Genomic DNA, 13,838 nt, shown 5'->3' with positions numbered 1-13,838 from the left:
TCATTTCGACAATCTTCACAGCATCTTCACCAGGAGTAGATTCCATCTCAAGAAACCATGTTCTTTGCTCATCCATGAGAAGCTGGTCCTCATCTGTTCAAATTTTAATATGAGGTTGTAGCAAGTCAGTCCCATCTTTAGGCTCCACTTGTCATTCTAGTCATCTTGCTCTTTCTACCGTGTGTGCAGTTACTTCTTCCACAGAAGTCTTAAACCCCTCAGTCACTTACGAGGACTTGTTTATGTTGGTATTTTGACTTCTTCACATGAGTCACAAATGTTTTTCATGGCATTTAGAATGGTGAATCCTTGCCAGAAGGTTTTCAGTTTTCTTTAATCAGTGTCTGTGGCCACTATAGCTTTATGAAATGTATTTCTTAAATAATAAGCCTTGAAAGTGAAAATGATAACTTGATCCCTAGGCTGCAGAATGGATGTGTGTCAGAAGGCGTGAAAACAACATCCATCTTGTACATCTCCATCAGTGTCCTTGGGTGACCAGGTGCATTGTCAGTGAGCAGTAATACTTTGAAAGGAATCTTTTTTTCCTGAACAGTTGGTCTCAATAGTGGTCTTAAAGTATTCAGGAAACCATGTTGCAAGCCATGTGCTCTCATCCAGGCTTTGTTGTACCATTCGTGGAGCACAGGCAGAGTAGATTTAGCATAATTCTCAAGGGCCCTGTGATTCTCAGAAGGGTAAATGAACAACTTAAAAGTCACCAATTGTATTAGCCCCTAACAAGAGAGTCATCCTGTCCTTTGAAGCTTTGAAGCCTGGCATTGACTTCTCTCTAGCTATTAAAGTCCTACATGGCACCTTCTTCCATTAAGGCTTATTTTATCTGCATTGAAAATCTGTGGTTTGGTGTGGCCACCTTCATGAATTGTCTTAGCTATGTCTTTTGGATAACTTGCTATAGCTTCTGCATCAGCATTTACTGCTTCGCCTTGCATCTTTATGTTCTGTGTCCACAGCTTCTTTCCTTAAACCTCATGAACCAGCCTCTTCAAGAGCCTCTGCAGCTTCTTCACCTCTCTCAGCCTTCATAGAATTGAGGAGAGTTAGGCCTTACTGTGGTTAGACTTTGGATTAAGGGAATATTGTGGCTGGTTTGATCTTCTGTCCAGACCGTTAAAACTTTCTCCCTATCAGCAATAGGCTGTTTTCCTTTTTTATCATTTGTATGTTCTCTGGAGTGGCACTTTTAATTTCTTTCAAGGACTTTTCTTTTGTATTCACAAGTTGGCCCACTGTTTGGTGTAAGAGACCTCGTTGTTGACCTGTCTCGGCTTTTGATGTGCCATACTTGCTAAGCTTAATCATTTCTAGCTTTTGATTTAATTTGAGAGATATGTGACTCTTTCTTTCACTGGAACACTTAAAGACCATTGTAAGGTTATTAACTGGCCTAATTTCAGCATTGGTGTGTCTCAGGAAATGGGATGGCCCAAAGAGAAGGAAAGAGAAGAAGAAATGGCCGTTTGGTAGAGTAGTCAGAACACACACACTTATCAGTTAAGTTTGCCATCTTAAATGGGTGTGATTCATGGAGCCCCAAAGCAATTACAGTGTAACATCAAATGAGCACTGATCACAGATCACTATAAAAAATATAATAATAATGAAATATTGTGAGATTTACCAAAATGTGACAGAGACATGAAGTGAGCAAATGCTTTTGGAAAAATGGCACCAATAGACTTGCTCGAGGCAAGGTTGCCACAAACCTTCAATTTGAACAAAATGCAGTATCTGCAAAAGCACAATACAGTGAAGCTCAATAGAAGGGATAGGTCTGTACTGGATAAATACTTAGCGATGTCCTTTATAGTTAACTTTTATAGAACATCCAATGTTCTATCCCATAGTGATTGTGGTTGGGATGTTTGGGAAAGCACACAATAGCTGATCAGTAAATATTTGTTGAGTAAATGAATGAATCACTTTAAAAACCTGCAATAGATAATGCTTCTCTTGAAGTAACTTGTTTGACAAACAGTGTTGCTGCGGGATTGTGATTTTAAAGTGAGTTTTTCCCTAAGTTTTGTTTGTTTAAATTTTATGTCTCTGAAATTCATTTGCATCTCTTTTATAGTTTCTTTTTGAGAAAACTTTGGGAAAATGCTTACATAACTGAATGATCTTTTTACCAGTTATGATTGTGCTTGGAGGTTCATATTCTGTCATGATTCTGTTTTCTCTGTGGTTTTAGGGATATATCCATGTAATCTAGGAGAGCTAGAGTAATCATTGTTTTCATGTCTGAAAAGAACTGAGCCAAACACAGAAATACTAAGAATTTAACATTTTGGGGTTAGGAGAAATATAAGCCAGTGAAGTATAATTTTTCAGCTGCTTTATTTATAAATGAAGAAATGAGGAGCAGAGTTTGTTTTGAGACATATACAAAATCTACCACCAAGTGAATTAGGATTCGTGAACCTGGGAGCCTTGAACTATTAGTGTTATTCCCTCAGTTTCTTCTGTCATGTTGTTACCAAATTAGAATCATTTCAAATAATGGAGGAGATCTTTCTCCTTCACCATCCCCCCCAAGAAATACAGTGTCCTTTTACCTTGGGTCAGAGCCACAGTGAAATCCTGAGTTGTTTTCTGAACAAAAACATATAGAAGAATATTAGTTTGTGTTTAATAAACCCTTAGTGTTAAGTTGAAGTGTTTTTGTTTTTTTTTTTAAGATTTTTTTTTTTTATGTTTATTTTTGAGAGAGAGCACAGCTGGGAAGGGGCACAGAGATGGGGGACAGAGGACCCGAAGTGGGCTCCGCAGTGACAGAAGCAAGCCCAAAATGGGGCTTGAACCCACAAACCACGAGATCATGACCTGAGCTGAAGTCGGACACTCAACTGATTGAGCCACCTAGGGGCCCCAACTTGAAGTTATTTTTTAAAATTGTAATCAGTATTTTAATTGTTAACCAAGATGTTCATTTAATTAGATTTCCTGATATGCTAACCTATCTCAATGATCAGGAATTTACTAAGGCTACTTTATCAGTGGGAAGAAGACACACAAATTAGATCACTATTGTCATGTCTTTAATTTCCCTAGTGGAATGCTTACATTAAATCAATGACAATGTAGAGGGGGAAGAGCAATACTGATACTCTGTTCTCAGGTTCTGAATGTTTCTTGGTAGTTCTTGAATGGTTTGTTTGTAACATGAATGAAGTAAAGGAAATAGTGATTTATAATTAAAATATTAACTCTTTTAAAGATAGTGCATTCTTTTTTTAAAACACATGTCTTCATATGGCTTCTATGTGTTCCATTTTATACCTATGAAATACATTGTAATACTGGTTTATCAACTTGGCATAATGTGTGCAAAATCATCTATAAAAATTACTACTTTTCTGGGGCGCCTGGGCAGCTCAGTCGGTTAAGCATCTGACTCTTGGCTCAGCTCAGGTCATGATCTCGTGTTTCATGAAATCGAGCCCTGCATTGGGCTCTGCACTGAGTGTGGAGACTGCTTGGGATTCTCTCTCTTCCTCTCTGCTCCTTCCCTGCTTGCTCTCTCTCAAAAATAAGTAAATAAACATTACCAAAAAATTACTACTTTGCTAAAACTTCATTTAGAGCTAAGGTTTGTTTTGTTTTGTTTTGTTTTAGTTGTAAGGATAGTGTGAAATAATGGGAAGTGTAGGTAAAATTAGTACTTAATGAATTCTCTGAAAACACTCTGCTCAAATTCTCTGAGCACTGGTTTACATTGTGTATGCAATCTCTGTAATCCCATTTAGAGGTTCTGCTCTTTACCAAATACGGTTTTTGCACTATTGAGTACTCCATAAAAGTTACAAATATATAGCCAATTAAGGTAAAAAGAGGAATTGATGATAAACATATATAGTTTATAACATATTAATTTCTGAAATGTTAACTAATGGCATTTGATAAAGTAAATTGTAATATAACCACATTGAGGAGTATTATATAATTAAGTCTGATTTCTGTAAAAGGCATTAAATATCATAAAGTGCTAATGTTTCAATGAAAAAATGAGGCAATGTGATCCCAACTTTGCCAAAAATACACAACACTGGAATGAAGTAACCTCAAATATTAATAGTGATTGCCTCTGGGGATGAGTATTGTGGACATTTTATTCTTTTTGTGGGCATAAGTTTCATTTTCTGTACAGAATTGTGTTACTTTTATAATCTGTATAAAGCATAAAACAAACATTTTCCCACTGCCATGCTCATGTTACCTCTCTGAAATGAAGTCCTCACTGACTTGCAAGGAAGAACATTTGTCACTTTTTAAAACAAATATGGTCTTTTGGAAATGTTTTATGTAGTATTTTTAGTTCATATTTTTGAGCCATCACTTGAGCTTGAATAAATTATTTGAATTGTATAAACATTTTCATTCCATTGAGAACACTGAAGCTAAAAGTATAACGCATAAACCTGAAGCTTTCTGAATAATTGTTTATTTTTTCTTTTCTTTTTTTTTTTTTTTTTTTTTTTTTTTGTTAAGTTTACTTATTTATTGTGAGACAGAGCACAAACAGGGGAGGAGCAGAGAGGGAGGGAGAAGCCCAAGCAGACTCTGTGCAGCCAGGGCAGTGTAGAGCCCAGCACGGGGCTCGAACTCATTAAACTGTTGCGATCATAACCTGAGCCAAAATCAACTGGATGCTCAACCGACTGAGCCACCCAGGTGCCCCTGAGTAACTGTTTCTTAATATTTAGAAGTTGTGCTTCAGAGTTTGGTAATTTCCTTCACTGTCAGATTTGAGGTTTCTTGTTTTTGTTTTAGTTTTTGGTCAAATGTCCATTGACAAACCACCTCTTTTTAAGAGCAAAAATTGCAAGTGGGAATATATATTATATTTACCCTCTTATGTTTTATAATCTTGAATGCTTAGATTTATGTAAATCTTTTCCTGATTTTTAGAGGACCAGAAGGAAAATGAAAAGATGAAAAGTGAAGAGCAGCCAATAAATTCAGAAACCTGCTCTACACCCAGTGCTCTGGAAGAGGCTACTGTGAAAGTAGAAAAGGAGGATGAAAAGGAACTTGTGAAACTGCCCGTCATAGTCAAGCTAGAAAAACCTTTGCCAGAAAGTGAGGATAAAAGGATTATTAAAGAAGAAAGCGATTCCTTCAAGGAAAATGTCAAACCCACTAAAGTTGAAGTTAAGGAATTTAGAGCAGATCCGAAAGATACCAAAAGTAGCACAGAGAAGCTAGAGCCAGAGAGGCTAGAGTTCGGTGGCAGTGTCAGGTCTTCTCAAGAGATCACTGAGAAGTCGACTGAAGAAACTGAGAAACTTAAAAATGACCAGCAGGCCAAGATACCACTAAAAAAACGAGAAATTAAACTGAGTGATGATTTTGACAGTCCAATCAAAGGACCTTTGTGTAAATCCGTTACTCCAACAAAAGAGTTTTTGAAAGATGAAATAAAACAAGAGGAAGAGACTTGTAAAAGGATCTCCACAATCACTATTTTGGGTCATGAAGGGAAACAACTGGTAAATGGAGAAGTTAGTGATGAAAAGGTAACTCCAAATTTTAAAACAGAACAAATGGAGACAAAGTTTTATGATACAAAGGAAGATAGCTGTAGCCCCTCTAAAGACAGGAGCGTCATCATGGAGGGAAATGGAGCAGAGTCCTTAAATTCTGTCATAACGAATATGAAAATAGGTGATCTTGAGAAGGAAGTGGTCCCTGTAGGGAAAGATGCAGATAATTCAGTATCAGTCTTAGAGACCCAGAATCAAAAAGGACAGTTAGAGGAAACTGGTCCTCCAGAAATGGAAATCTCTCTTGAGACTTCTGAGATGGCAAAGGATCTCTCTTTGAAAACTGCTTTATCTGCCACTGAATCTTGTACCCTGAAGGTTGACGAGAAGTCTCCCAAGAGTAAAAAGGATAAGCGCCCACCAGTCCTAGAATGTCTTGAAAAGTTAGAGAAGTCCAAAAAAACTTTTCTTGATAAGGACACACAAAGATTGAGTCCAATACCAGAGGAGGTTCCGAAGTATACTCTAGAATCAGTAAAGTCAGTCTCTCCTGAGGCAGCGGAAACTTCTGCACCGTCTAACATGACTGACCACTGTGAGAAGTTAGCCTCAGAAAAAGAAGTGGTAGAATGTCAGAGTACAAGTTCCATTGTAGGTCATTCCCTGGAAAAAACAGACCCAGAAATTTTAAAAAAGGATTCTGAATCCACAAAGGTAGAAACGGATAATCTGGACAATGCCCAGACCTCTGGCACAGAGGATCCTTCTGAGACAAAGGGTTCTATGCAAAAAAGCAAATTTAAATATAAGTTGATTCCTGAGGAAGAAACCACTGCCTCAGAAAACACAGAGATAACCTCTGAAAGGCAGAAAGAGGGCATCAAATTAACAATTAGGATATCCAGTCGGAAGAAGAAGCCAGATTCTCCTCCTCAAATTCTAGAACCAGAAACCAAGCAAGAGAAAACAGAAAAGGAAGAAGAGAAAGCAAACGTAGGTCGTACCTTGAGGCGGTCTCCAAGAATATCTAGACCCACAGCAAAAGTGGCTGAGATCAGAGATCAGAAAGCTGATAAAAAAAGAGGGGAAGGAGAAGATGAAGTGGAAGAAGAGTCAGCAGCTTCGCAGAAAACAGACAAAAAAGAAAATTTGAAAAAAACAGAGAAGGATACAAATTCTAAAGTAAGCAAGGTAAAATTTCTCCTATTTCAAGTTTTAATTTTTATTAGAAATAATTGGGTCTAAATGTAACTCTTGGTTTGGCTAAACAGAAGTCATTCAAAGAGAACTTTAAAAAAAAAAAAAGGTATCTTTCTTCCTTTGTCTGTGTTGTCTTTTCTCAATAGTTGTCAACAGACATTAAATTTTCGGACTATACAATCTTGTCATCTTTTAAATTTTTTCTCTGTTACAGGCATTACGGGAATATATTTTCTATGTAAACTGTAGGTGATACCCAGCCTGTAGGATTGAAAACTAAAAATACCCCATACACACTGTTAATAGAAACACTTGTAACATCTCTTTCCAGTTCTTTTTCCATACATTCATTGGTATGTTCATAAATATTTACCCGTTCACTGAAACAATAAATTAAATCGAATATGTTCATTTTTCTGTGAATGTTTCACTTATCAGTGTGTCTCTGAACTCTTTCCATGTCTGTACATGTAGTCTGCCTTTTGGTTATTGATGGCTACACAGTATTCCATAGTGTGGATGTACCTCAGTTTATTAACCACTCCCTTATTGATTGACATTTAGGTTGTTTCCAATTTTTCACTATTACAGGCAATGCTGCATTGAAGATCCTTTTGGACATAAGTGAGTATTTCTTTAGAATAGACTCCTAGAATTGGCATTGCTGGGTCAAGGGGCATGTGTATTTTAAGTTTTGATAGCTGTTGCCACATTGCCCTCCCCAAAAGGCCCCGTTCGTATACCCTCTCATTACTAAGTATGAGAGTATCTATTTTCCCCCATTTTAATTATTAGTCTTAGAAGCCAGAATTCTTTTTCCTATAACTCTTCTTTTTAAGCCAGACCTTGACAAGTCTTTGGCACGTTTATAGGAGTTTGTTATAATTAAAAGTGCTACTTTTGTTTTTAATTTATTTAAGTGATCAGATTGTTCTTCACAGTAAGTGATCCTTTCTTCCCTAAAATACTGAAATTTTAATTCTTAAAAATAATTTCCCCTTCTGTTGTTAGAATTATTTTGGTCTTTGATGGGGACTCATACTATAGGAATGAACTGAAATATGAATTAAAAGACTGTGAAACCAGGGAGTAAAAAAGCAGTTTACAACATTATAAACTTATTCTCTGAATAATATTTCAATATTTGTCAGGATTTTTATATGCAGTTCTGACCTATAAAAAATTTTACATTCACCTCTAATATGGGAATTTAAATTTTTATGTTAACAATATGTGAGAATATAGTCAGTGCTCTATTATAAATAGAGCCTTTAAAATGTGCATGGCCTTTGACCCAGAATCCTCTTCAAGGAATTTATCCTAACCACAGAGGTTTGTAAAAATTTATATTTAGAAGGACCCATTTTTTATGAAAGTGAAAAACTGGGAAACTACCTAAATGTCTGTCTAGTAAGAGATTAGATAAATACAGCTATGTGATGGCATATCATACAGTCATCTACAGTGATGTAAATAATATTTTTTCACTAGGGAAAATATTTAAAAGAGAGAATGTTAATTATAATCCCCTCCAACAAAAATAGAATAAATTATGAAAATATGTACCAAAATTTAATAGTAGGTAGATCTGTGATAAGGATATAATAATTTTCCTTTTCTTCTTATATATTGACTAAACATGGACATATAATCAGAAGTTTGTTTTTTAACGTTCTCATTATACCAAATTATCCCAATTTTTAATTTTATACAAGGTAAAACCCAAAGGCAAAGTTCGATGGACTGGTTCTCGAACACGTGGCAGGTGGAAATATTCTAGCAATGATGAAAGTGAAGGGTCGGACAGTGAAAAATCATCTGCAGCTTCAGAAGAAGAGGAAGAAAAAGAAAGCGAAGAAGCCATCCTAGCAGATGATGATGAACCGTGCAAAAAATGTGGCCTTCCAAACCATCCTGAACTAGTATGTACCTGATCTAAATGGACAGTCTTCATCTTACTGGCATGTTGTGGTTACCCAAAGGCAGTCTAACTCTTCTAGGTTTGATCATGATTTGAAATTTTTTTATTGCTGCGCAACTTATGTGTACAAAATAATCTTTGTTTCTCAAATAATAACCCAATTCTGCTTTCATTCTACTTGGTTTATATATTGCTATTTCCTCTACTTAAGGATACACTCTTAACCTCTTCTCACAATCAGTGAATTAGTCAAATATGTTTATTCTCTTCTTTTTCTTTAAATGTTTCTTCTTTCCCTTTCAGTTAATTCATAATGATATTTCTGAAGTGCCAACTTTAAAGAAGGCCTAATGGCCTTAGTGCCTTCTGTGGAAACATTTAAGTCAAGTAGTAACCTAGTAGGGCTTTACACTTTGGGAAATAGGCAGTCTTAAAGAAAAAAAAAAAAAAAACAATTAAGAAGATAAATTATAGACCATATATATTCAGAAGAATAGTGAGATTTACATGGTACTTTCTTACCCAGGAAATTCTTCAAAGATAGCCTAAATCAGGAAAACCAGTTCCTAACCTGTTTATATATTTTTTGCAGTTCATAAGTGCTTTCTAGAGAGCCTGTTGAAGAAACACTCTTGTAAATGAATGCCCCATTCTATACAACCAGCCTTTTTTTTTTTTTTTAATAGATCTGACTTGAGAGGCAATTTCCAACTACTAAGTAGAAAGAAAAGTAAAGAAAGATGGTTCCACGTAGGTAGAATTTTGTTTAGCAGAAACTTTTTGTAATCCATTAAAGTTTGGAAAATTCATCCGAGGTAGTTCTCCAAGACTCTTTTTCCTAGAAAGCTCTGTGGGGTAATGGGAAAAGCATTGGAGCAGGACACACTTGGATGGAGGTCCTGCTTTCACCCCTTATTAGGTGCTCTAGTTTGTATCTTAATTTCTTTGTTATAAAATGAAAATAATACCACATACTTCTTTTGAGGGCTGTTTTTAGTTAAGTTATGTAAAGTTGACCTACCACAATTCCTGACCTCTAGTATGTGCTAGTTTAAAGTTATTTGTGGTTTACTTGTTCTTTTCTTCCTTGATGTTAAAATCATACCTGGAAATTAAATGTATCAATGATGTTTATCATATCCCCGCAGTTTCAGAGAATTCAAGTAAAAGATAAAACTTAGAACCAGAGAATGACTTTAGCTCTGAGAAGAATATATGTTGAAATTATGCTGAAAAGACCCTTCCAAGAATTTTTATGATCATCAGGCTGTGAAAATTAGGTCAAGATTTTTGTGTGAGGCCAAGAAGAGATTTCCGATAGTGGTTTTTTTCTGCTCTCCAAATGAAAAACTAACACGTGTGTTCTTTCCTGGCCATTTCCATATCTTTTTAAAATAAGAGAGTGCACTTTAACTGAGGCAGCAATAGATGTCAACAACAAAAGGGGTGTGAGGAAATGAGACGTAAAATGAGGTGAGCAGAGATGATACTGAGGAGATGGAGAAGTTGCACCCTCCTTGGAATACACACAGGACTTTCATTTATTTCGTTATTTTAATGACTGCTCTGAAAACCCCGTTGCTGGTTACTGTGCTAAAAAGGAATGACATTGGAAACTGAAGATCCAAATGTGGATTTCTTGTGCCCAGTGTTTAAGAATAATCATCAAATGGGGCGCCTGGGTGGCTCAGTCGGTTGAGCGGCCAACTTCGGCTCAGGTCATGATCTCGCGGTCCGTGAGTTCGAGCCCTGCGTCGGGCTCTGGGCTGACAGCTCAGAGCCTGGAGCCTGTTTCAGATTCTGTGTCTCCCTCTCTCTGACCCTCCCCCGTTCATGCTCTGTCTCAAAAATAAATAAACGTTAAAAAAAATTAAAAAAAAAAAAAAGAATAATCATCAAATCAAAATGTCAAGCAACTACTATATGTTATGTGGTAGGGAAATGATTCTGAATTAGAAAGACATGGTCCCTGTCCTCACTGAGCTTACAGCAGAAAAATAAATTCATTTATAAGTATAGAACTCTATGGGGTGTTCCAGATGTTTTAGTCAAAGTAAAAGCATTATTGTCTGAGGCTTGGAAACCTTACCTAGTAGTTTATTTTAATGGAATTTTATATTTATTGCAGAATAGAGACTTTTTTAAAAAGTTGCATTCCAAAAGTTTACTTTTAATTTTGTTATTTAAAATTTAGATTATGTTTTATCTTGGAAACAATGTGATAAATGAAATCAGGTGCCCAGGTTAGTCCACATATGCCTGTGTGATCAGTCAGTCATATAACTCAAGTGTAACACTAACATGACTTAGTATGGAATTCTGGGTATTGGCAGCAAATGGTGATGATGCATTGTATGGAGAAAGGGAAAGATAGTTTTTCACTTCTAAATCGTTGCACATGGATGCACATCCCACCACCCTCCTCTATCCTCCATGGTTCGTGTGAGCAGTTTAGAAACTGCTTTACGTATATACTACAGTTGAACACATAAATGAAGTATAGAGAATTGGAGCCAGCTTTTTCAGTGTCAGAGAAAAGAAGTTAAGAGATAAGCAAGCACAAAGGCTAGAATGAGCCCTGTGGTGCTGGCTTAGAACTGGAGATACTAGTATGAACTGATGTTTGTTTATTTTAATATAGATACCTGTGTATGCATAGGTTGCTATACATACGTCTGCTTCCTAGCTCTGTCCTCTGAGAGAGCTTAGAAGTGGTCATACCTAGTATCATAGCATTCAGTACCTAGATGGTGGTTTCTAAATACCATTCTCCAATCATGGAACCAGGGCTTCTAGGAGAAATGGCTAGTTCAAAGGCTTGGGCAGGGAAAATACAAGGTGCGCCTGGAGCATCCTGTCCTGAAGTGTCAGAGAGTAAAAAAGTGCTTTCAAAGAAAAGATGCAAATGAGTCTTAAGGACACAAGAGCCTACCTGGAAAAACTCCCAGTGTGTCTGTGGCTGGGGCAACTTGAACAATAAATTAATAGTTTAGGTTCTAGCCTAAAGAAAATAAATCTTCATTAGTTAATCCTGATATAAAGAAGTGATTGAAAAACAAATAAATGGAAGGAGAAGGGCATATTTTCTTTACAGAATTTCAAATAGTAGAAGGCATGGAAATAGCGAATCATCATTAGAACACCACCGTAACAGCTGTTGTAAGCAATAATTGTAGCACAGATGAGTGCTAAAATTAGTGGGTGAAATTTATTAATTACTGTGGTTGATTTTAGCTTATATCTCCAAATTCTTTGATACTCCTCCCTCTAGAAAGTGGAGCTTAATTCTCCTCCCCTTGAATGTGGGCTGGACTTGTCCTTTCTAATGAGAATAGGTATGGAAAGTGAAAAGCAGTAACTTTACAGTGATGAAAACCAACAGATACTATCATAATCAAGTAATCAAGGTTAATATTACTACTAATAAGTCATAGTGGTGTCATGTACTCCCAGGTATGATGCAGTGAGCAGGGCACTTCACCTCTGTTGAATTCTTCTCCAAAACGCATAACCTCAGTCTAATCAAGAGAAGACTTCAGACAAACCCAAAATGAGGGGCAGTCTACATAATATCTGACTAGTACTCTTCAAAATTGTCAAAGTCATTGAAAACAGAAACACCAAGTTATTACAGATCAGAGGAGATTGAGAAAACATGGTTAAATGGGATATAATATCCTGGATTTTTCTGGAATCAGAAAAAGGACATTAGTGGAAAAGCTGGTGAAATCTGAATATGGTTTATTGGTTACTTAAGAGTAATGTACTGATGTTAATTTCTTAATTTTGATAAATGTCCCATGGCTATGTAAGATGTTAACATGAATGGAATAGGATAAAAGATTTATGAAAACTCTACTGTCTTTGCAACTCTTCTGTAAATCTAAAATTATTTAAAAATAAGGTTTTTTTAAGTTAAACATTCCTGAGTGTACGTTTCAAGTTTTAGAGAATTGGTCATCTTAAACTCCGATAACATAAAGTGACAACTTAAGGCTAATTATTAGCCTTTGCTTGCGAACATGATGGCCCTTAAGTATAGCTTCATTCCTTATACCTTCATCCCTTTCTTATTTGAATTGACATGATAAAAAGAATCATGAATGTTTCTTACAGACCAGCAATTGAAATGCTATTTAAAGTGGGATTTATGTGTATTTTTAAAATTTTCTGTGTGGTAGGGAAGTTTATGATCCTTGAGCTATAAAACTCTATTATAAAAAGAATATATTATTATAGCCCTTGAGGAACACTAAAAAAGGATTATAACTCTAGTTCAGAAGAATTTGTAATTTTTCACCAAATTTTTCAGGTCAGCATTTTGTAAATGATTTTATTTTACTTTTTAAAAAACTGACGTTAGGTCCCTCATTACAGAGTTTTTTAGTTTTAGGCAAATAAAGATACTTTGATATAGCATATTTCTTAGTACAGTTCTAAAAAATATTGAAATGTCTTTAACTTCAGAATCAATGAATTTTAGTTACAGTTAGGTTGACATTAACCTGTGGTTTATTTCAGATTCTTCTGTGTGACTCTTGTGACAGTGGATACCACACTGCCTGCCTTCGCCCTCCTCTGATGATCATCCCAGATGGAGAATGGTTCTGCCCGCCTTGCCAACATGTATGACCCAGCATAGCTTTGTTTGTAGTCTTCAGTTTTATAGTCCAATTAATGAGACTTCTTGACAGCCACTAAACATTTTTAATCTTCGAAGCAATTTCTAAATATTATTTATCTTTTGTTTGAAGTTCTGTGAATTTTTTAGACTATTGGAAAACTACCTTTTATTAATATCTTTTAAACCTTTTTTTTTTTTTTTACTCCCAGAGCATTTATTTCTCAAGGACCTCTAATTTTTATAAAATTATAATCTCTTAATTTTTTTCACACTTGTTAACAGGCAAAAATGGCCCCAAATTAAAATGATTTGTGAGGGAAGAAATAAGTTTCTTCCTGTTCTTGTTTCATCCTCTTTTCCATTTCTACCTACCTCCTTCTTGTCAGTTTTATGGATGGTATTATGAATTATGTAGCACTATGATGCTACTATGAATAGAAACATGGATTATATTTCTCTTCTATCTTGACTCAGGTAAATTTCTTTTGAAAGCTGAAGAATAGGTTCTTTTTATGCCACCATACCCAAGGGGTCTCTCTCTTACAAGTCCAGTCTCATTTCACTTTAGAAATGATGGGCATTATCG

At 35.8% G+C, this 13,838-nt stretch overlaps 1 protein-coding gene across 2 annotated transcripts in view; it reads left to right on the top strand.

The window, feature by feature from the left end:
- Positions 1–13,838, top strand: part of RSF1 (remodeling and spacing factor 1) — a 160,703-nt gene that overhangs the window by 116,395 nt on the left and 30,470 nt on the right. Inside the window, exons 6-8 of one of the 2 annotated variants that reach the window (XM_019449923.2) lie at positions 4,933–6,689; positions 8,423–8,629; positions 13,150–13,254. In XM_019449923.2, coding sequence (XP_019305468.2) covers positions 4,933–6,689; positions 8,423–8,629; positions 13,150–13,254 — 2,069 coding nt within the window. Of the gene's footprint in view, positions 1–4,932; positions 6,699–8,422; positions 8,630–13,149; positions 13,255–13,838 lie in introns of both variants that reach the window. The other variant, XM_019449922.2, reaches the window with a different exon arrangement.

Source organism: Panthera pardus, unplaced genomic scaffold (genome assembly GCF_024362965.1).
Source record: "Panthera pardus isolate Hobbes unplaced genomic scaffold, ASM2436296v1 HiC_scaffold_12, whole genome shotgun sequence".
In the NCBI taxonomy this organism is placed as follows: Eukaryota; Metazoa; Chordata; class Mammalia; order Carnivora; family Felidae; genus Panthera; species Panthera pardus.
Note: the sequence above shows the minus strand (reverse complement) of the source record. Positions and strands in the feature narration are given on the sequence as shown.